At 36.4% G+C, this 20,695-nt stretch overlaps 12 protein-coding genes and 1 non-coding gene across 13 annotated transcripts; 4 read left to right on the top strand and 9 right to left on the bottom strand. All coding sequences in view use genetic code 12, as the record gives it.

The window, feature by feature from the left end:
- Window positions 1-231: 231 nt before the first annotated feature.
- DEHA2C07150g (DEHA2C07150p) lies at window positions 232-1,398 on the top strand (the record flags this gene model as incomplete). The annotated part of the gene is made up of 1 exon (XM_457993.1): window positions 232-1,398. The coding sequence occupies one exon, from the start codon at window positions 232-234 to the stop codon at window positions 1,396-1,398; it is 1,167 nt and encodes a 388-aa protein (XP_457993.2).
- Window positions 1,399-1,767: 369 nt separating this feature from the next.
- DEHA2C07128g (DEHA2C07128p) lies at window positions 1,768-4,230 on the bottom strand (the record flags this gene model as incomplete). Its single annotated transcript, XM_457992.1, has 1 exon — window positions 1,768-4,230. The coding sequence occupies one exon, from the start codon at window positions 4,228-4,230 to the stop codon at window positions 1,768-1,770; it is 2,463 nt and encodes an 820-aa protein (XP_457992.2).
- Window positions 4,231-4,633: 403 nt separating this feature from the next.
- DEHA2C07106g (DEHA2C07106p) lies at window positions 4,634-5,713 on the top strand (the record flags this gene model as incomplete). The annotated part of the gene is made up of 1 exon (XM_457991.1): window positions 4,634-5,713. The coding sequence occupies one exon, from the start codon at window positions 4,634-4,636 to the stop codon at window positions 5,711-5,713; it is 1,080 nt and encodes a 359-aa protein (XP_457991.2).
- Window positions 5,714-5,788: 75 nt separating this feature from the next.
- Window positions 5,789-7,087, bottom strand: DEHA2C07084g (DEHA2C07084p; the record flags this gene model as incomplete). Its single annotated transcript, XM_457990.1, has 1 exon — window positions 5,789-7,087. The coding sequence occupies one exon, from the start codon at window positions 7,085-7,087 to the stop codon at window positions 5,789-5,791; it is 1,299 nt and encodes a 432-aa protein (XP_457990.2).
- A 353-nt stretch (window positions 7,088-7,440) lies between these two features.
- Window positions 7,441-9,537, bottom strand: DEHA2C07062g (DEHA2C07062p; the record flags this gene model as incomplete). The annotated part of the gene is made up of 1 exon (XM_457989.1): window positions 7,441-9,537. One exon carries the CDS (start codon window positions 9,535-9,537, stop codon window positions 7,441-7,443), a length of 2,097 nt encoding a protein of 698 aa, XP_457989.2.
- A 167-nt stretch (window positions 9,538-9,704) lies between these two features.
- On the top strand, window positions 9,705-11,135 carry DEHA2C07040g (DEHA2C07040p; the record flags this gene model as incomplete). The annotated part of the gene is made up of 1 exon (XM_457988.1): window positions 9,705-11,135. The coding sequence occupies one exon, from the start codon at window positions 9,705-9,707 to the stop codon at window positions 11,133-11,135; it is 1,431 nt and encodes a 476-aa protein (XP_457988.1).
- A 99-nt stretch (window positions 11,136-11,234) lies between these two features.
- On the bottom strand, window positions 11,235-12,347 carry DEHA2C07018g (DEHA2C07018p; the record flags this gene model as incomplete). Its single annotated transcript, XM_457987.1, has 1 exon — window positions 11,235-12,347. One exon carries the CDS (start codon window positions 12,345-12,347, stop codon window positions 11,235-11,237), a length of 1,113 nt encoding a protein of 370 aa, XP_457987.1.
- A 194-nt stretch (window positions 12,348-12,541) lies between these two features.
- On the bottom strand, window positions 12,542-14,131 carry DEHA2C06996g (DEHA2C06996p; the record flags this gene model as incomplete). Its single annotated transcript, XM_457986.1, has 1 exon — window positions 12,542-14,131. One exon carries the CDS (start codon window positions 14,129-14,131, stop codon window positions 12,542-12,544), a length of 1,590 nt encoding a protein of 529 aa, XP_457986.2.
- An 83-nt stretch (window positions 14,132-14,214) lies between these two features.
- On the bottom strand, window positions 14,215-16,044 carry DEHA2C06974g (DEHA2C06974p; the record flags this gene model as incomplete). The annotated part of the gene is made up of 1 exon (XM_457985.1): window positions 14,215-16,044. One exon carries the CDS (start codon window positions 16,042-16,044, stop codon window positions 14,215-14,217), a length of 1,830 nt encoding a protein of 609 aa, XP_457985.1.
- Window positions 16,034-16,288, bottom strand: DEHA2C06952g (DEHA2C06952p; the record flags this gene model as incomplete). The annotated part of the gene is made up of 1 exon (XM_457984.1): window positions 16,034-16,288. One exon carries the CDS (start codon window positions 16,286-16,288, stop codon window positions 16,034-16,036), a length of 255 nt encoding a protein of 84 aa, XP_457984.2.
- A 280-nt stretch (window positions 16,289-16,568) lies between these two features.
- DEHA2C06930g (DEHA2C06930p) lies at window positions 16,569-17,670 on the bottom strand (the record flags this gene model as incomplete). Its single annotated transcript, XM_457983.2, has 2 exons — window positions 16,569-17,581; window positions 17,637-17,670. 2 exons carry the CDS (start codon window positions 17,668-17,670, stop codon window positions 16,569-16,571), a joined length of 1,047 nt encoding a protein of 348 aa, XP_457983.2.
- Window positions 17,671-18,456: 786 nt separating this feature from the next.
- DEHA2C06908r lies at window positions 18,457-18,540 on the top strand. The gene has a single exon. It is a non-coding gene; the product is annotated as a tRNA-Leu (tRNA).
- A 103-nt stretch (window positions 18,541-18,643) lies between these two features.
- Window positions 18,644-20,290, bottom strand: DEHA2C06886g (DEHA2C06886p; the record flags this gene model as incomplete). Its single annotated transcript, XM_457982.1, has 1 exon — window positions 18,644-20,290. The coding sequence occupies one exon, from the start codon at window positions 20,288-20,290 to the stop codon at window positions 18,644-18,646; it is 1,647 nt and encodes a 548-aa protein (XP_457982.2).
- Between the last annotated feature and the right edge of the window lie 405 nt (window positions 20,291-20,695).

Below are 20,695 nucleotides of genomic sequence, written 5' to 3'. Positions count from 1 at the left end.
ATATCTCGGTGTAACTAATAATTGCCGATTATTAGAGTTTGAGTAGTCACATATAATTCTGCGTCAACGGCGAAGACTAAATTGCGAGCGAAACAAAAAAAAAAAAGGTGCGGCTCCGTTTGCGTAAAAGTGTGGAAGAATTAGTAATCTTAGAGTAATGATAATGATTCAAAAAGACAAAAATTTCATAAGCTAGCAAATAGTTGGAAGAGGGAAAACAAATAAGTACCAATGGACACATGTGTTTATGAAAGAAGGGCAGAGAAAGCATTAGACTCTGTAAACAAGACTTTGGGTAGTCAGAGTGAGGCGATGAGCCATTTGGTCGAGCAATATAGTAAATCGGGATACTCACGGATAAACTTGTTGAATTCGTTGGAACTACTTTTTCAAAGTATTTTACGGGGAGGGAAAGTAGTAGTTTCGGGAATTGGTAAAAGCTTCAAGATATCCAGCAAATTAGTAGCAACACTAAATTCGTTATCTATTCAATCTGCGGCACTCCACGCATCAGAAGGTTTACATGGTGATCTTGGAATAATACGGGACAACGATACCTTGATATTTGTAACTGCAAGTGGGAACACACCTGAACTTTTGCAATTATTGCCCCATATCCCCAAGTCGATTCCTATTATACTTTTGACGTGTAATAGGAATTCAAAATTGTCCAATCACCCTCAGGTTAAGTCTTTGCTATATGCTGATTTACCTTCAAACTTGAATGAGGAATCGATACATGGTATACCAGCACCAACAGTGTCGGCTACGCTATCAATGGTCTTAGCCGATGCTACAATATTGGCATTATCTGAGATGCTAGAAGAGGATGCGTTGAAACGAAAGAAGTTATTTTCCATGAAGCATCCCGGTGGATCGATTGGTGCTGATTTGAGCCATTTGAATGAAAACTTTGTTAAGATGGCTACAGGTGATGTAGCTAGTAGTGGAAGATCATTTTCATTAAATACAAACTCATCTTTATTAAGCTTGAATCAATTGAGGAAGAGCTTCGATAACATGAATAGTGAGTCATCAAATTTCAGTTCCTTGGTAGTATCGGATGATGAAGATATGTTAGACTCAAAGGCTTTGAAAAAAAATTCAGACGTTCAAAATCTTATAGTACCCTCAGATCCTTCCAAGAGAGTATCAATAACGGAAGATGAATTAAATTCGACTAGTTATGTTACAGAGTCCAAGCTTTTGAAATGGATAACGCTATACGATTTTGTTGTATGCTTAAAGGCAGACGATACCCATATAGCAAGAGCAATGTCGTGTGATCAGATAAGGGAATTATATAGAAGTGAAATCGGCGATGATGACTGCAAAGATGAAATTTGGGAACTGTTTCATTTGAAATTGGTAACAAGATTCAAAGAAGTTCAACTTTAAACAAACAATATAACGATACGAAGACATGTCTGCTACGTACTAAATATTTTATGTCTATTATTATACTACCTGGAGCGTATAATTTAATTATGTAATGACGAACACAATATATGTACAGTAATTTTAGAAATTTTTATTTATAAACACATATATACAAAATTATTAACAGTAAGAGTATAAACAATAGAAGAAAGCGATGAAATAAGCAATCAATTACCAATTAGAGAAAACCTATATACACAAAATAAACGGGAACGATAAAACATCGGTACATTAAACCGGTGTTTAGTAATAAAGACAGTTGTTCCACTTTTTAGCAAAAAATCAGAATTTAATAATCTTTAATAAATAAGCAACCAAGTGACAGTATTATGTACTTCTTTCTGCCTCAACTAACGCTGTTTCTGCAACTATAATCATTTTTTCAACTGAAGCTAAATGCTTCCCATAATTATTTTTTGAAGAAATTTGTTTTAAATATTGTCTCAATTTTACAACCAAAATTTTCTTCTCGTCGCTCTTTGCATCGAAACCTTCAACCAATTTCTGAATCACATAATTAGCATATTGGTCCTTCATCATTAATGCTAAAGCTGAATCGTCACTGACAGTTTCAACGTTGTAGTCTTCATTTCCAATCATGACTTCATGTAGTATGCGTCTTCTTTGATCTAAAGTACCAAACTTGATACATTTTTCAATAACATTTGAAGCAAACTTATGTTTCGAAAAGTTAACAACGGATCCTAAAACAATTTTCAAAATCTCTTCCCTATCTTCTGGGTTACCTCGTTCTAAAGTATGTTGCATAACATAATTACCATATTGGTCTTGAATCAAATAGAAAATAAATCTATTCAATTCTCCTAATATTTTCTTTCTGTCTTCAGCATCCGAATGCTCTAATAAACGCTGAATCACTCTGCAACCATAAGGATGGGTTGACAAGTGGTATATTTGATTATCTAAGGATTCTAAGACAAACTCAATACGATCAAATGGAATTGTTTCAATAGACTTTTGAATAACATGATTACCATTTTGGTCCTTTGCACATACCAAAATGTAGTCTTTTAATTCTTCAATAATTTGGATTTGTCCGTCTAAATCAATCGCCTCTAAGGCCCTTTGTACAACACGACAGCCAAATGTCTGTAAAGACAATTCATAAATATGACCAATCATACAGTCCAACAAGATTTTCTTTTGAATTGGGGATCCATGTTCGAAATACTTTTGTATGACATAATTACCGAAAACATCAGTCATCAAATCATACGATATATCTCTAATTTCATTGAAAATCACTTCTTTTTCTTCATCACTAGATTCTGGCAACTTTTGTTGGATAAAACGCGATCCATGCTGATCTTTCGTAAATTCAACGGCATGCCCATAGATATCTTTCAAAAAATATTCTTTACCCTTGAAATTGGAACGGATTTCCTCAAGTAAAGGTGATCTGTAAATATGGTTAGTTCCTTTACCAGACGAAGAAGCGTTTCTTGGGTTACCCTTGCGCTTGTTACCATTTGAAGGAGCTGCGTGTGATGGACGTGTCAGTTGGGTTGGAGGTACATTCTTTGAGGTACCATCATCAAGTAATGAATTTCCAGAGTTTGGATCAGCCACTGGTGACATACCCACAGGCGGCGACGACTGCTGATAAAGGGAGTAAGGATTAAAAGGTTGAAACATAAATCCTGCTCCAGCTCCGGCTTGACGATTCATTAAACCAATACCAGGAGTATGTCCCTTTCTTGATACATCCTTCTGCTTTGTTTCCAGTCGATTATTCAAATCACCATTTTTGGCATCATCACTGTTATCCTTGTCCTCTTGATGCTCGCCATCAGGAGAGTCATCATTGATACCATATGTCATCATATTGTATAAGCCAGGATCCATGAACTGTGCTGGAGGCGAGGGAATCATAAATGGTGGGGGACTAATTGGTGGAGCACTAGGACCATTACGATTGTAAGGATTAAAGTTTTGCGGAGGAACAGGAGCTCCTTGCAACCCATTATTTTCCATAAAATACCCATATGAATTGTTAGGGGTGAAGGATGTAGCCGTTGCTGGGTTCCAAAACGTATGGGGAGCTTGTGGGTGACGAATAGCTGAAGTCTGGTCGTTCGCATTACTGTTTAAATCTGAATTAACTGATAAAGCAGCACCAGCTTGAATCGGCGAACTATTGTTGTAGTTATCAATTTTTTCGCTGATTGATTGATGTCTGGACGTTCTTGGAACAGGCATATTCAAGTTTTCATTTAAAGAACCGTGAGGCGTACCTAAGATACCACCCACTTCTCCCAACGGCGTCATATTATTAGATGCGTCTGTGTTGTTAAAGCTAGTTCTTCTCGAGCTTGGTGCGTCAAGAGATATTTTCCCCAAGTTATTGGATAACTCAATATCTCTAGTAGCATCTGCTACAGACGAAAACTTCTGCAAAAAGCTATCCTGCGGCGGATGTCTACTGGCAATCCCTCCACTGATCGATGCAGCACCAAAGTTTATACGCTGAGGACCTGTGTTGCTCCCGTTATTACTACCAGCATAACCCCCAGCTGGCGCCGTAATTGCAGATAAGGAACCCTTTTTGAACCCAAAAAAGTTCCCATCCATATCACTACCATCATTGAACGAAAACCTTCTGCTATTACCGTCATTATCGCCGGAAATCATCGGATTCGAATTCGAGTTGGCCAACATCTTGGCCACCTCTGGATCCACTTGATCTAATACACTTCGATACTGATTGGTACCCGTCGAAGACTGCAACGGCGACGTACCATTATTCGACCATATTGTTTCTGAAGACATCTTACGTATATCAAGCACCTATACCAATAAAACTTCAAAAAAAAGAATTGATAAGCACGTCTTCACAGCTATTATGATAATGCACGAGGGTCTTTTGATAGATAATCAAAAAACTACTTGTATAGTATATTTTAACCGCCAACCTGCTCTAAATTAAGATACAAGATAACAGATTATATTGAATCTTTATCAAATCTAAACAAGAACTCGTTTTTTAAGTCAAGATAACCTAATGTCAATAGTAAGCCGTCTAAACTGTGTATTAATTTTCTCCCGAAGGCTATTCACGACAAAAAAAATACTCCAGTAGTTTTGTGGTCTTTTTTTGAAAAGTTACAGACGTTAACAATAACCACTACTATACATTTGCAATTACATTTTATGAATACGCTGATAGGCTTATATGAGTTCTAAACTATCCAAAGGAGCTTCCAATAGGCTTCTTAATTTATTATATACAACTACGTCGACAGAAATAGCGACTAAGGTGCCGATAGTAAGCAAATATTTATACCAGCAGGATGAGACATTGACAAATGAGAAGCCAAATGAGAAGGCCAAAGGATCAATATTAGACGGATTAATGGAGAATGAATGGAAACAGAAACCGTTGGAGACGGCGGTGGAGGATTTGCCCAAAACCAATGCAGCACGAAGGAAATCAAATATCTTGAAATTCAACTGCCAGAATTCGTTTATCAGTTATAATGATTTCTACAATATATACCCGATTAATCGAGAACGGAAGTACTACTTATCGGACGAACTCCGGAAGGGAATACAGTTTAAGGTAGTGAAGGCTCGAAATCCGATAAACCTTTTGCCCACCGGTGCCTACTACCTTATATTTCCCAATTATAAGCATGCATGTGTGTATTGGTTGGAGACGATAGACAAGCAGATTAATGGGTTCGATTTGAACTTTGAATTTGTTGGGGCAACGGCAAATGAATTGAAATACATGTCGTCACCGCTATTGGATAGTTCGATAAATGAGTTGTTGCATAACCATAAAATACGAATAGAGAAAACTATTGGAAACACTCCAATACAGAATATCTTTCAGCATTCACCCTATAAGTCTTCCATAATAACGCAAATCATGAATTTGGAGAAAAAGAAGATTGAAAATTACGAGTATCTTGACCTGGATCCTTTGTACGGCCCAATAATCGATTTAATTGACACCAATAGCCGTGTTGCCCTGGTTTTAGTACGAAATTTACCGTTTGGGTTATCGAAACATGCATTACCGAAGTTATTGTGGGATTACGAACTAGCACCGTTAGCAAAATTCTCAAATTGTTTTACTACAATTGTGAATGATCCTATAAACCAAGTGCATTTGAATCTAATTAGATTCGCTAATAAGGACAATGCTCAGAGATTTGTTCGAAATTTCCATGGCAGAAAGTGGGAAAGTGTTCAATCTGAAAAAGAGAAGAAATTCTACGAACCTATACTATGCGAAATCGTTGATTAAATAGTATGTAAATGACTTTGTTTCTTCCAATTAGTAAGTTCTGCGTGTAAATAATTAAATAATGATGTACATAGTTCAGTCTAAATTATCAAGATTTTTCCAATTAAATCTCACAAGCTCCCAGTTAGAACTTCCTTGATGACTGGTGTTTAACCCATCATTAATATCTCCTAGGTACTTGTTACGTTTTTCAACAATAACATATTTCTCCCATATTTTTTTGTTTTGCCAAATTATTATGATACTGTCATTCCCAGACCATCCAATTATCCCCACATCATTGATGGTATCATTATCAGAACCACTTGGATGATATTTATTTGTATTAACGGAGCAGAATGACCATGTGGATTTGAAATACTTTGGAATCGGAATAGGAAAAGCAATGCTTCCTAATAAATGCAGTCTATTTACAGGGTAAGTTTCGTTATGAGTTACAAGATCACTAGTTGCTCCCAGACTCGTATTCAACGGAGAGACGTTATAAACATGCAAAGTATTCTTGTCTGATAAGACAGCTAATTTTGAATCATCGTGCGAAAATTTCATGGAAGTTACTATGGCTCTGTCTAAACCTCTCCTAAATTCATATAACAACGCTGTATTATGAGTAGAATGAACTCTTATGATGGTACCAGTTTCAGATGCCGAAGCCACTAAGGTACCAGATCGGTTAAGCGCAAGACACCGAATTTTTGACTTATGCGCTTTTATTATACTTACTAAGTTCTTTTCTTGACCTGATGGTGATACGTCAACTATTTGGATTTGGCCAATCGACCGACCAGGGAATGCAAGGGTTTGATATTTGTTACTGTCATATGATACTTGGTTCGAAACCAAAGAAGAAATTGAAGAATTAGACGTAGACAAATTGTTGCCTATTGAATTAGTAAAATTGACCGATAGGTCAGCTAAACCGAATTCATTCTCTATTGTTTCGTACGTAGCAAATTTCTTCGGCGGCGATGAAAAACCATATACTAGAACCTGATTCTTTAAAACCACGATTATTCTAATTCTTGATAATAGAACATTAAGCACTGGACTCATAAATTCCAAATTCAAACTGTTCTTTCGTTTTAAATCATCCCAGATCACCAATTTATTATTTGCAAACTTGGGGTTTTTCCCTCCTCCCACTAATGCTAAATAATTGGTCCTATGAAGCATTGTAATATGTGCAATCCCTGAGCCATGCCCATTTATATTGAAATTTCTCTTTACTCTTATGTCAATGGGATTGGTATTATAGACTAGAAACCCATATTCGTGACCCACGGCAAAACATCCTTGATCCTGATTAAAGTTTATGTTTAATATTTGAAGTTCTTTTGATTGTTTATTATTAGATATCGCTGAAAGTGTATTCATAACTTCAATGGTTCATTGGTTGGTTAAATATTGGATTTTATGATGGTACTAATGCAGGGGCGATTCACTCCGGTATGCTAAGGATGAAGTGTAGATTAATTCTCTAGTTCCAAACAAGAGAAATTCTATAGAAGCACCTAAATCAATATGATATGACTTATCTTAATAAGGATTTTCCGATTTTATTTAGACGACTAAACTACTGTTAATCTATTGTATTATTGTTTATTATTAGTTTTGTACCTATTTTAGAATTTAGCGTATGTTGCAATCAGGTGATAATAAGGTACGAAACAATTAAAAAAAATTATGCACATTATATTCGTTACTACTATATATATATATATATACTACTAATCACTCTCTATATCCATTACTTCATCATCTTCGTCACTAGATTCCTCTCCTTTTCTCAAATCATGCGCAACCAGATTTACGTCGCCTGCCTCAACCAGGTCACTATAGTCTCTCAGAGTAAAGCTATCTGGAAGCACGTCATCTCTTCTTGGTGCGTTCGGCAAGTTCTTTGTCTTATTATTTATCGGTGTCATAAGCTTATTATTTGAAGTTGTGATATCAGCAAGATGCTGACTTGATTTTGACTTGTTTTTCCGGGATCTGTATTGCAACGTTGGCATGTTTAATTCTAATAACTTATCGCTCGTATGGGTCAAAAATAGTGAACTATTCGTTTTGTTGGACTCCAAGGCCCGTTTCAAAAGATCGGAAGCCACTGGATCAGACGGCGAAATAGCGAGTGCATCATGAAGCGTGTCTATCGCTTTGAAAACATTTCCTAATTTCAAATAGATGAGCCCCATAGCTGATAAAATGTTGGAATCATTCGTATGGCTGATCTTCAATACCTGATTGAAGCATTCCAATGCCTTGTAAGGGCGATTACCTTTTCTGAAGACGTGGCCCAAATTAGCGTGTATCGAAATCCAGATTTTAGAATCAGAGTTCAAATGCTTAGCAGCTCCTAGTGCCTCTTGGAAATAAAGTTCAGCTTTCATCAAATCATTCTTATAAAAATTAATGACTCCTATCTCATTTAGAACCAAGGGGTCCGAGTTACATATCTGGGACGAAACGATTAAGTATTCTTCTGATAAGTTTAGATTATTCATCTGGAGATGTTGCATGCCCAAAAATAAGTTGGGTAAGTGTGAACCAGGAAACAATCTAGCAGCGAACGCATAAGCACTTATAGCTTGTTCATGTTCACCCTCTGCAGCAAACGTGTGGGCAAATCCTATCCAGGCATGGCCAAAGTTAGGATTTAATAAAGTTGCTTTACTGAAAAATTTTCTTGCTTCAATAATCTTATTTATAGATAAGTAGTATACTCCAATTGATAACCAGGTCATTGGGTTATTAGGATGATTCTCAGCCAATTGATGCGCCTTTAAGAATAGTTTATTCTTCCCTCCAAGCTCATGTAAGCAACTCAAATAATTCGGCAATACATTGAAATTATAAGGATCCTTTGATAAAATTTTTTCATACGTAGCCAAACATTCGTCAAAATTACATTGGACGTAAAGATAATCAGCTTTGCTCAATAGAATATCACAATTCTCTCCCAAGTCATATTCGTCTTTCAAAATGTTTTCTGCTTCTTCAAATTTTTGAACATTCAAATATTTGCTTAAATTGGTTGTGTATAATAATTTAATAAGTTCATCGTTATCGTCCGCATCTCTATAATTCAATGAAGTTATAAATGCCCATTCTTCACTTGGAGTCATCAAATTATTTGATATCAACTCATTAAAAGCTTCATAACACTTGACATCAACCAAAACCGCCTCCTTATACGATTCTTTTGCTTTTTCAAAATTGTTTTGATTGGCATATATAAGACCTCTTAAATAGCACATTGACGCCTCCAATTTAATCCCTCCATCACTATTCCTTACCTGATAATTATCATCCTTCCTAAATGGATTAGATTCTCCTATTAAGTCGAGCGCATCGTCCCATAATTCTAATTTTAATAGACAATACGCTGCCAAATATCGACAACTGACAGACTTTTCGAATTCGGGCTTACTGGTCAAGAGATGCTTTGCTCTCAAATAATTTCCACTGTTAAAATACACCTGCGCAAGCCAAAATGCATCATTTGGATCGTCTGTCAACGCCAAAACTTTGTCTCCTATATATTCAGCCGTGGTATAATGATGCTGCATCAATGCGTCGTGTCTCCATAGTCTCAACTTTTCTGCTTGTGTAAGTGGTTCGACATCATGCACCTGTTTCTGTTCTTCATGCAAATTGGACTTTTCTAAATTGAAAAACAGCGAATGATTGGATCCTGGTGTATCGAATAATGTTGTTGGTGGGTTTGGAGGAGTAATGAATAAATCTTGTCGGCGATTATTGATAACTGGTGAAATGAAAAGGGTAGAATTATGTTGTGATGGTGTTCTCTGATTTTGCACCATTTTTCTCTTATTGGGGTCTTCAATGTCTTTCACCCTAAGACGTTCTAACAGTATGGATAATATACGATATCTTTTACCGAATCGCTAGAGTATAGACTTGATCATAATGCTTGCCGCAAATATTATCAAAACAAACCACTGATGGTGAATGTCGCAAAATTGATGAGATGCGACATTTGGAATTTTTGGCTCATCGCTATAGAAAAGATTACTATTCTAGATGGGACGTAATTGCTAATATTGGAAATAGATATTGTAATATGGGTTCTAAGGGTTCCAAAAAGGTCAAAATCAATGACCAAAAGTTTAAGGATGAAGAGGTAAAACATTCAGAGGTTACTGAAGTAGAGAAACAGCCAGAAATTTCTAAACCAACTAAGAATGTGCAATTTCGTATCATGGTAGGGTCTTACGAACACAACTTATTGTGTTTATCTGTCCTTTTTAATAAATCTCAGCCGGTCTTTCAACCAGTATTTCATTTTCAGGCACATTCGCTCTCGATTAAATCAATTGATTTAGCAAAGAGGTATTTGGTAACTGGATCAAATGATGAACATATCAGAATATACGATTTACAAAAGAGAAAAGAACTAGGAACCTTGTTGAGTCACCAGGGGACTGTGACCACGTTAAAATTCTCCAACGAAGGTATTTCAGACGAGTCACAGAAACATGAGTCAACTGATAAGTCTGGGAAATGGCTCTTGTCTGGGTCTGAAGACGGAAAAATTATAATATGGAGAACTAAAGACTGGGAGACTTTCAGTACTTTAAAAGGCCATCAGGGTCGTGTCAATGATTTGGCTATTCATCCATCTGGTCGTGTTGCTATTTCGGTCTCACAAGATCAAACTATCAGGTTATGGAATTTAATGACTGCTAAAAAAGCAGCTGTTTTGAAAATCAAGGGTAGAGATCATTTAGGACAATGTGGTGAATACGTGAGGTGGTCGCAGGATGGTAAGTACTTTATGGTAGGTTTATTAAACCAATTATTAGTCTACGAAACTTCGAATGCTAAAATCATTAAAAAAATCAAGTTCGATTCGACTTTGATGTGTATGGAAGATTTATCTATAGAAGGAAAGGAATGGCTTGTTACAGGCCATAGTAATGGGTGCATTGATTTCTTTGACTTCAATGAGCAATTGACTACACAAAGAGAACCAGAAGCTGACGAAAAGAAGATCTGGGAAGCTAAACCTGAAAGCATTTCACCAGTTTTTACATTAAGAGGACATACTAATCGTATTAAGGACTTATCATTGATCCACCATCCAGTTGAAACAAATGATATTCCGTATTTAGTATCGGTCTCATCCGATGGTAAGATTGTTATATGGGACGTATCAGAATCCGTTAGAGATCAAGTGGCTATTTATGACAGTGGTGAAAGATTAAACTGTGTGGTAACATGTCCTGAGACCGTTGAAAAATCCTCGACTATGAAAAGACGTTACAATGAGATTCCAGAAAAAGACGATGCGGAATCAGAATACGAAACAGATGGTGAAGAAATCAAGAAGGTCATGTTGAAAGGTAAGAAGAAGGGAAAGAAAAATAAGAAGACAAAGGTCAGTGTTACCTTAGAGTAGAATATAGATATAATTAATCAAAATATTTAATTTGTTATATTTAGTATAAACGGAAATTTGTAATTAAAGTAGCGAAAATATATGTACGTTGATTGACATTCAATCTAATCTGGCAACGTGTTTGTCAAACAATTGCTTAGCTCTGACCCAAACAGGAGAAGTATCTCTATTTGGTAATTCTAGCAATGAAGGCATTAAGTCCTTAGCAAAGAATTCTGAGGCTTCTCTTGGTAACAATGAAGGTAAGTGGTCAATTGAGCAGACGGACAATTTTGGACCGGCACTAGTTTCAACTGGGACTGTTGGATCATTAAAGACAGTTGCAATACTGTAGACAGGAATTGGGTTGTGAGGGTTAGTAGTATCAGCAGAGACATCAACGATGGTTCTCAATTTTCTGTCAGGAACATTTAAGCCTTCGTAATCGATAAATGGTGGAATTGGTTGGGATAAGTAAATACAGTTGACGAATATGTCAGATTGAACAATTTCTTGGAATGGTCCACCTTTAGCAGTTTCTTTCATATCCCATTTAATGAGCTTTTCATCTGGAATGCCAACCTTCTTGAAGAAGTCAAGAGCACCAGATCCACATCTACCTAAAGCACCAATGACTAAACATTGTGGGTATTCACCTCCATTCTTTTTCAATGCTTCATCTAGCACCTTCTTGACATCAGCAATTAATTCATCTTCATTTGGGTATGGGGTGACTCCACGTAAATCTTCATTATCAGAGTGGGTTTGCTTGAAAGCCCAATCCATTACCCCAATGGCAGCACCTGCAAAGCCTGCGTAAAATCCAAAGGCTGCAACTCTTCTACCTTGATCATTTTCCAAAAATTCTAAATCATATAAGGTACCTTTACCTTCTGGAAACCTCCTTAAAACATCTTTCCATCCACCTTGGTCTTTATAACAATGAGCAAATTGAATGTGTTCATGTACTAATGGGAAGGTTTCGTCTTCTGGTAATTCCTTTAATCCAAAAATTATTCTGTCTTTAGGAGCTTCCTTCCAAGATCCTTCTGGTACAATGGTAGCACCAACCTTTTCATATTCATCAGCATCAAATGTTGATTGGGAACTCTTTTCAACATATACCTTAAACCCAGCATCTAATAATTGCTTAGTAGTTGAGGGAGTTAAAGCAGCTCTAGCTTCCAATGGCTTGGTTTCGGCTCTTAAATGTAAAGTAACAGGGCTTGACATATTGTTTCTATTAAAAATGTTATACTTGTATTGTATTAACCTAAATCAATGAACATTTCAATGAATATATATATTAGAGTATGAATCGTTGTTCACCTGACTTATGACTCAATAGCGCTTAAATTTCCTTTTTTGTAAGTTAAGTAATTTCGCATCAAATATCATAATCTTGGTCTATTTGCTATACAAGTTATTTACAAGGACCTAATAGAGTCTAAGATGTACCTTTTCAAGATAGGCTTTGCAGCATCCCAATTGTCTTCAACAAATGAGTCACCGTAAACCTTGAATAATTTCTTAACTGTGGCTATTTCAAGTTCATCAGACAATATGCCATTCGCAACCGCTTTATCAAATAGTAAATAAGCGAATTCTCTATCGTTATGATACAAATTACATAACATTAATGACTCAGTCAATAGACCAGATGGAGATCTTCCACTATGTTCATTAACAGATCTAGAAACATTTTGAATATAATCGTTGTAGACTTCTAGAGATTTATCGATGTTAAACTCGGAATTGGCCATTATGTAACATTGTAATACTTTGATTGGAATGTTTTCAACAGTAAGTAATGTTTCTGCTATTTTTAAATAATGCTCGTTGCTCTCTTTTATAGCTTGGAAACAAAATGATTGAATTAGTTTATGTTGGATAAATTCAATACCAAATTTCTCATGGGTTTGGTATGTGTGGTATTTTGCCAATGCCAACTTAATATCATTAGTATCCATACCGTAAGTCTCAATTAATTTCAATCTGATAAGAATCGATTCTGGGGTCTTATCCATATCCAATCTATTTTCCTCAATATACGAAAGTAAATCTTTACGTAACTGAATTATCGAGTCATTACCAAACGAGCTATATTCTACTTCATTCAGTTGCGAAATTTCAGCATGCTCATCACGCAACATTTGAAAGTTCTTCTCTTCGATTTTATTATCTTCATTGACCAACTTTTCGTCAAGTTGATGTGAGATCGTAAGAGCTTTACATAAAGCTTCCTTCTGTAATATACCAGGGCTTCTGTGGAATACCATACTGAATAGCTTAAGGAACGATAATTTATCTAAGTCCATTTGCATTAACTTACCTTCAATAAATTCGTTGTTTAAGCGGCTCAATGAAAGCCCTGAAAGCACTTTCAGGTGAATCAAACCCTTTATTAAATTCTCAATCTGGGCATTATCTTCTGGAAAACTTAGTTTATCAACAAGTGCTAATGATTTTGCTAGCTTGCCAATATCAATTTCAAACTCATTATCGCTGATTTCAATTTTTTCGCCTAATAATAATTTCTCTAAAATCTTTGAATATAACATATCATTTTCGATATCTTTTCCGTGTCTTAAATACAAATCCCAAGACTGGTCTACTCTACCCGGGTTTGAGTCAATTAAACTAATCAATGCATCCGGAGACCATTTATGGTTATCGAATTTCTTAGCTGTATGATACAACGAAAAATCATGCCTGAGACCATATGAAAGTAAGTTATTAATTATATCAGATTTCTCAATATTTTCCAATCCTTCATGCGACTTAACAAGCTTGAGTAAATTATGAATAGAGTCTATATCCTCCTGGTTTTGGTTTTGTTCAAATTCAATTCGTGAATTTTTTAAGATGTCATTAATTACTGTGAGTTTAGGTTTATCTATTTGGGCATTTTGAGATAACTGATTGTACAAATTAGATAGAGACTGAGTCTTAGTTGAATATCGATATTTCTGGATACTTACCAATCTAATTGGTATACGTCCAAACCTAGATATCATACTCAATATTGAAATATATATTTATTATTGACGAAATTTTTTGTGAGAATTTATATATAGAGAAAAAAATCCAGTTTGAGAATCTAATCGTGCTTTAATTCTTGTTCCATCTTAGCTAACATCCCCATCCCAGTAAAGTAATCTTCCCAGTGATCCTTGACTTTAATAGTATCTAACTCTTTAAAATTAAAGTACTTATTGATATAAGCATCATAATTAATCCACTTCGTCTCTGATTCACAGAAATAACTCCAACTTGCTTTATATGCGCCACCTAATGCACAAGCATTTGGAATTTCTACCTTATAGTTACCATCAGTAGGTCCTAAAATAGAACCCATTTTCTTTATTATACTTATATTATTAGATGCACCGCCAACAAAGAAAACTTTATGTGGTCTAGAAGTCAATGATTCATACGTTTGTTTCTTACCATCAGTGTATAAATCACCAAACTTTTGATGCAAATCTTGGTATAATTTGCGTGAATCAGATGATTCAGGGGTAGGGGTGGAATCAGCAGAACCAGAACTACTTATCATTGGACCAGCTCTTAATCTGCAACTCAAAGTTTGCGACTCGACAATTGAACTAACATCTTCTTCAACGTCCCAAGAATCTACGTTAATCAATTTATTCTGGTCATCTAATTTACATCTCTTATATTGGGCTGAAGCATTTGGAACGATTTCGCCTAATGGAAAATAAATACCCAATTCATTATTGAAAGTATCAGAAGAATCCAATAACTCATTAAACTTATCCCAACTCTTAGAATCTTTGACACCAGTCTTCTCATTTACTGAATCACGAATCTTTTCTCTCGCCAACGATCCATTACAATAACAGATCATACCCATATAATGGTTTGGCATAGTAGGATGCATAAATAAATGATATTGAGACGATGGAATATAATTCTTAGTAATTAATAATACCGTTGTAGAAGTACCCAAAGAAGTTAAAATATCATTCGGTGCTAAAGGTAATGAAATTATTGTTGCTAAATTATCGCCAGTGAACGAGTAAATTTTAACGTCGGAATTGAATCCATACTTATTAACAAAATATTGAGAGATGTCACCCGCGTTTTCATAGGTAATAGGTTTAATTTCACCCAACTTCTTTTTTAATTCGGAGACACCCGCCTCAGTTTGTTCCTTAGTTGCACCATCTTTAGCTGAATGAACTCCTGCTGCCAAAGATAACAATTCTTCATCATAGTCATCCTTCTTGATATCATAGAGATTCATTCCGCAAGCTTCTGCTTGTTCAATATTAGTGATCTTTCCTAAAAGTACACTAGCCATGAAACTCGAAACCAACGAGATTCTATAAGTTTCTCTATATTTTGATGGGTTTGTTCTAACTGCTAGTTTTCTAATTTGCAAACCAGTAAATCTATAATGGGCACGGGATCCAGTAATCTCTGCCAAATGATCACTACCACCCACTGTTTCTTCAAATGTCTTGATTTCTTCTCCGGTGGAGTGATCCTGCCAGTTTGGCGAGTTTTCAAATGTGAATGCACCCTTCAATTGCTCGCTAAGAGGGCTATCAGCCTTCAAACCTTGCAATAAAGTAGGGGCATTATTGGACCAGTATACTGATCCATGTTGTTGTCCAGATCCACTAATACCTCTTACTTTATCGAATGGAAATCCTTTTTCTTTCATGTGTCCAAATATATGGTCCAATGCATCCAACCACATGGCAACCGGAGATACAATTTCACCGGAATCATCGTTACTAATAACCCCCTTCTTGATTCCATATTTTTCTTTATATAAATCATCAAACTCGACATGGAATGTCTCTAAGTGTTCTAAATTCTCATCCGTCGCAATAATCTTCAATTGTTGGGTTGATAAATCAAATCCCAAGAATAGATCCTTCGACTTTTCATAACTCATATTTGATCTGTATCCAACTAACTGGATTCTTGTTGTATAATGGCCAATTAGGTAAAACAATTAGTAAAACAATCGCAAACTGAACTAAAAATGAAATAACAGTTGAAAATAAATCTTGCGTTAACCAACCAATAATTAAGGAAATTGGAATAATTAAATAGTTTGATTTGTGTACGATATCTTCAGCTTTCTCTTGGCCTTTAAAATCAATCAGAAATTCCAAGTATTCACTAATAGTATCCATTCTGACAGATAGCCGTTTATATATCTAGACGTAAATTAGCAAAGCGGTAAATTTCGGTGAGTTTAATGACCGAATTAGTTTTTGTGTTAGTTAGTTTTGGAAATCAATTTTCGGTAGGATTTTCCAAATCAAAGAAGAGAACAGAAGCATTGCTCTATTATCTCCATGGAATACTGAACCAAATAATGTGTTAAAGAGGCGAATCAGCTGTATGCTACAATCTTAAACTAATAATAATTTATATTGATAATAAATAGGGCGTAAAAGTCATTAAATTAAACTAATGCTTGAATGATTCATTCTGAACATAGTAGTTTAAATCGTTATCAATTAGTTTTTCTTCTAGGAAATCTGTAATCATATTGTATTTGTCTTCTTGAATTATAGACATCTTTTTATCGTTGGGGTTAATTTCATCGAAAGAAAATTCATAGTTTTTCGTTGAAAATTCGGGTAAAGCATAAAATTTGAATTGTTCGTCTTTATAGGTCTTTTTTTCGTTCATCATTGAGTTATTAGTGGAAACGGTTGTAGATCTTGTTAGGGTGGTCATTAAAGAATTCTCGCCGTCGGTTTCTGACATTACGGATGGAGACGTCGTTCTCGATAATTCCAGCGACTCAATATCTTCATCTTCATCCTCATCGTATATGTGGTTATCTAAGTTGATATAGTTGAAGACTTCGTCGAGTTCCGAATCTGTATCCTCTATAGGCGACGATGGCTCTATATTACTAGCTACCGCCGCCCCCGGGGAGTACGACAAGTCACTCATGTTACAGATTAACTCGTTCATAGGATCTACATTGACCAACTCCGTGAATGACCGTTTCCTTGCTGTAGTGGTGTCTTCAAATGCTAAATGATGCGGTAATGATTGAGGTTTGTTCAATACCAAATTTTTCAAGTGTTTATAATCATGGATCAACGACAACAAATGCGTCTTTAATTGACTATTCTCTTTTTCAATCATCGATATGTTCTTATTCAACTCGTTTACTGCACCCTTACCCACACATGACGGTTGTTTTTGTTGTCTTGGAATAGATGGGCATCTCGAGGTTGGCTGTGATCCACTTATCTGTTGCTTACTGGCAGGTTGTATTTGAGAAGCTTGTTGTGGTAATGGTGATGCAGATTTTTCTTCTATTATGGATGGACTACTTTTAGGTCTTCTTTTCTTTTCTTTGCAAATTTCGAATTTTTCATTCGTTGGTTTTCTGCCAGGTTTTGGCCTCGGTGGTAATACCCATGTTTTAGACGTCTTAACCGTCGTTAATGGAATTGAGTTACCTATCTTTGTTAGTATTGATTCAAAAACCAATCAATCCCTTTCTTGTTTACATACTATGTGAATTATTTATACCAGGAGAAATAGACATCTTAATATCAATAATTTATACTACTCATTATACTATGACGGAATATTTTTAAAATAATTAGATCCTCTTAAACGGCAACCAGGTACAATATATATCAAGCTTGAAAACTTTTATACCAGAAAATATGTATATATATGAACTATTTCATGTACGAAGTGAAAATTACATTCACGATTGCCTAAGTTCCGAATTGCTTAAATCCTTGAAAATTAAAAAATAGGTCGCAATGATTCGGATTCTCTCGGGTGTGAAATTTTATTGAGTAATGAAATTTTATACGTCTATTACTGGCTGGAATTATATTCACTTCATCCGGGGTTAATCACTCCTAATTAAGTACATTATTGTTTTATAACTATATTCCACTGTTTATATGTACTAAGCTACGATTTAACCGATTGGATTCATGTTAGCTTCTTTAACTAGATCGAGTGGTCATCTCAGCTCCACCTATATTCGATCTCAAATTCAAAAAATTCGGCTCAATCGTAAAGACTGCCCCAGATGTACCGAGCCGAATGTAGTCAAGAGATTGTAATACAGGAATCGTACGTGTAGGCCAGCCTAATCAACTAGTAAGCGCATTGCTGCATTTGCTAAGCCAATTATACAATACGTGTCGGAGATTTCCCTGTACCCGTGGAAGTGGACGCGAAAATATCCCGGGCCAGTAGGTTTCCTGTTGCCGATCGATTCCAGAAGCGAGCGAGTCGGGTATAATAGTAGCGATCCTTAAATGCGATAGTATATCTCATATGAAGTAAGATAATTTAAGGAAATACAAATGGAGGGTTGGCCGAGTGGTCTAAGGCGGCAGACTTAAGATCTGCTGGACAGTTGTCCGCGCGAGTTCGAACCTCGCATCCTTCATTATTTTTTTAATCTTTTCTTTTTCTTTGCTATGAATTCTACTACAAAACATTGACTGCAAAAGCTTCTCATAATATTTGGGTTATATAGATATATAGCGAGTTTAATCATGAGTTGGCATTGATGTTGATGGTTTCAATACATCATCAAATGGGGTGGTTTTCCACAAGCTGGTAATCGTTTTTGGTTGAGTTAAGAATGTAATTCCAGCCTTTCCGTAGAAGTTCAAATCACCCAAGAAGGAACCTTTGTTACCTGTGAACGAGAACATAGGTAATGGAACTGGGATTGGTACGTTGACACCAACTTGACCGCATGCGATATTTTTAGCGAATTTTTGAGCAGCTGGGCCTGAAGTGGTGAAAAGCGAAACCCCATTACCGTACTTGTTTGCATTGACCAAGCTTATAGCTTCGTCGAAGGTATCGACATTAACAACTGATAAGACAGGAGCAAAGATCTCTTCATCATACGCTCTAACACCTGGCTTGACATTAGTCAAAATGGTTGGGCCTAAGAAATTACCTTTATGGAACTTTGCATCATCGTGTTTGAAGTTTCTACCGTCGAGAATAATCTTAGCCCCTTGCTTAACAGAGTCCTCAATAATCTCCTTAGCTTTGGTTAAAGATTCGGGGTTGATCAAAGGACCTAAGTCGGATGTAGAATCAAATCCACTTCCAACCTTTAACGCAGCAGCATCCTTGGCCACATCTTCCACCCACGCAGCAGTTTCTTTACCAACTGTGACCAAAACAGAGATTGCCATACATCTTTGGCCCGCGGCACCAAAAGATGCCCCACTGACAGCGTTAATAAATTGGTTCTTGTCTGCATCTGGCAATACAATCAAATGGTTCTTTGCTCCCAAGTTGGCCTGGACCCTCTTTCCTAATTTAGTACCCTTCTCGTATATGTATTTACCGGCCTTGTCTCCACCAACAAATGTGATCGCCTTGATTCTAGGATCTTCGATGATTTTGTTCACGGTATCATGTTTACCATGGACCATGTTCACAACACCAGGAGGAACGCCTGCCTGTTCACATAACTCAGCCAAGATCATTGCTGCTCCTGGAACCCTTTCAGAGGGCTTGATCACAGCGGTGTTTCCGGTAACCAATACCAATGGCAAAGACCATAATGGGACCATTGCCGGGAAATTGAATGGACAAATCGATCCAACAACTCCCAATGGCTCCCTTACCATCTTGGTTTCCATGTCCCGGGCCACTTCCAACGATTGGGCCATCATGTCGTTAGGAATATTACACGCGGCTTCTGCCACCTGCAACCCTCTCAAGACGTCCCCCATGGCATCCGGGAACGTCTTTCCCTGTTCCGACACGATAATCGCCGCAATACGCTTCTGGTTAGCCTTCAACAACTCGACAAAACGGAATGCAATCGATTGTCTCTTAATAATAGAATAATCTTTCCACTCCTCAAACGCCGATTGTGCAGACGCAATTGCTTCCTCCAATTCCTCGCTCGTCGATTGTGGAACCTTCAGGATCACTTTATTGGTTGCCGGGTCGTGAATATCAAACCATGTCTGTGAGTCTGACTTGATGAATTTATTATTAATAAATGTTGGCGTCAAATATGGTTCCTTTGCATCATAGTGATTCGTGGGGTAATCGGTCGTAGTACTAGTCAAGCTGATGGTAGACTTGAAATTCTTCAATTCAACCTTGCTGCGTTGTAATAATTGCTTGTTAACCCTTAATCTGATTGATCTGGATATCATTTTGCTATAGAAATTAATTAATTATTAGTATTATAATCTTAAAAAATAGGACTTTTTGACGTCTATTTAAATACAAAGATACGGTTTTCCACTCCCGTTTATGGGAATGTGCGCAGTGGGGAATGCTTCGCACTGCGATTTGAGTCCCTTGTAATCGGTTATTGTAGGTGCAATTGCTCGCTAAAGACACGAATATAAGGTTATTCTACACATTGTTGTTAGAGTTGTTGGAGTAGACGACTATTGTGTTAGGCGTTTTGGTTGTATCTGGGAGCGAAATAGAGATATTTCACCGCCAGGATATATCACTATCCATTTGCAATTTAATTAAGCCTAGAATGTCCGCTGAGTTTTCGATAACGATAATTGTAGTTTCGAAGTGTTCAAACTTAGTAATAGATTAGG

The sequence above is a fragment of the Debaryomyces hansenii genome (assembly GCF_000006445.2).
Source record: "Debaryomyces hansenii CBS767 chromosome C complete sequence".
Lineage (NCBI taxonomy): Eukaryota > Fungi > Ascomycota > Pichiomycetes > Serinales > Debaryomycetaceae > Debaryomyces > Debaryomyces hansenii.
Note: the sequence above shows the minus strand (reverse complement) of the source record. Positions and strands in the feature narration are given on the sequence as shown.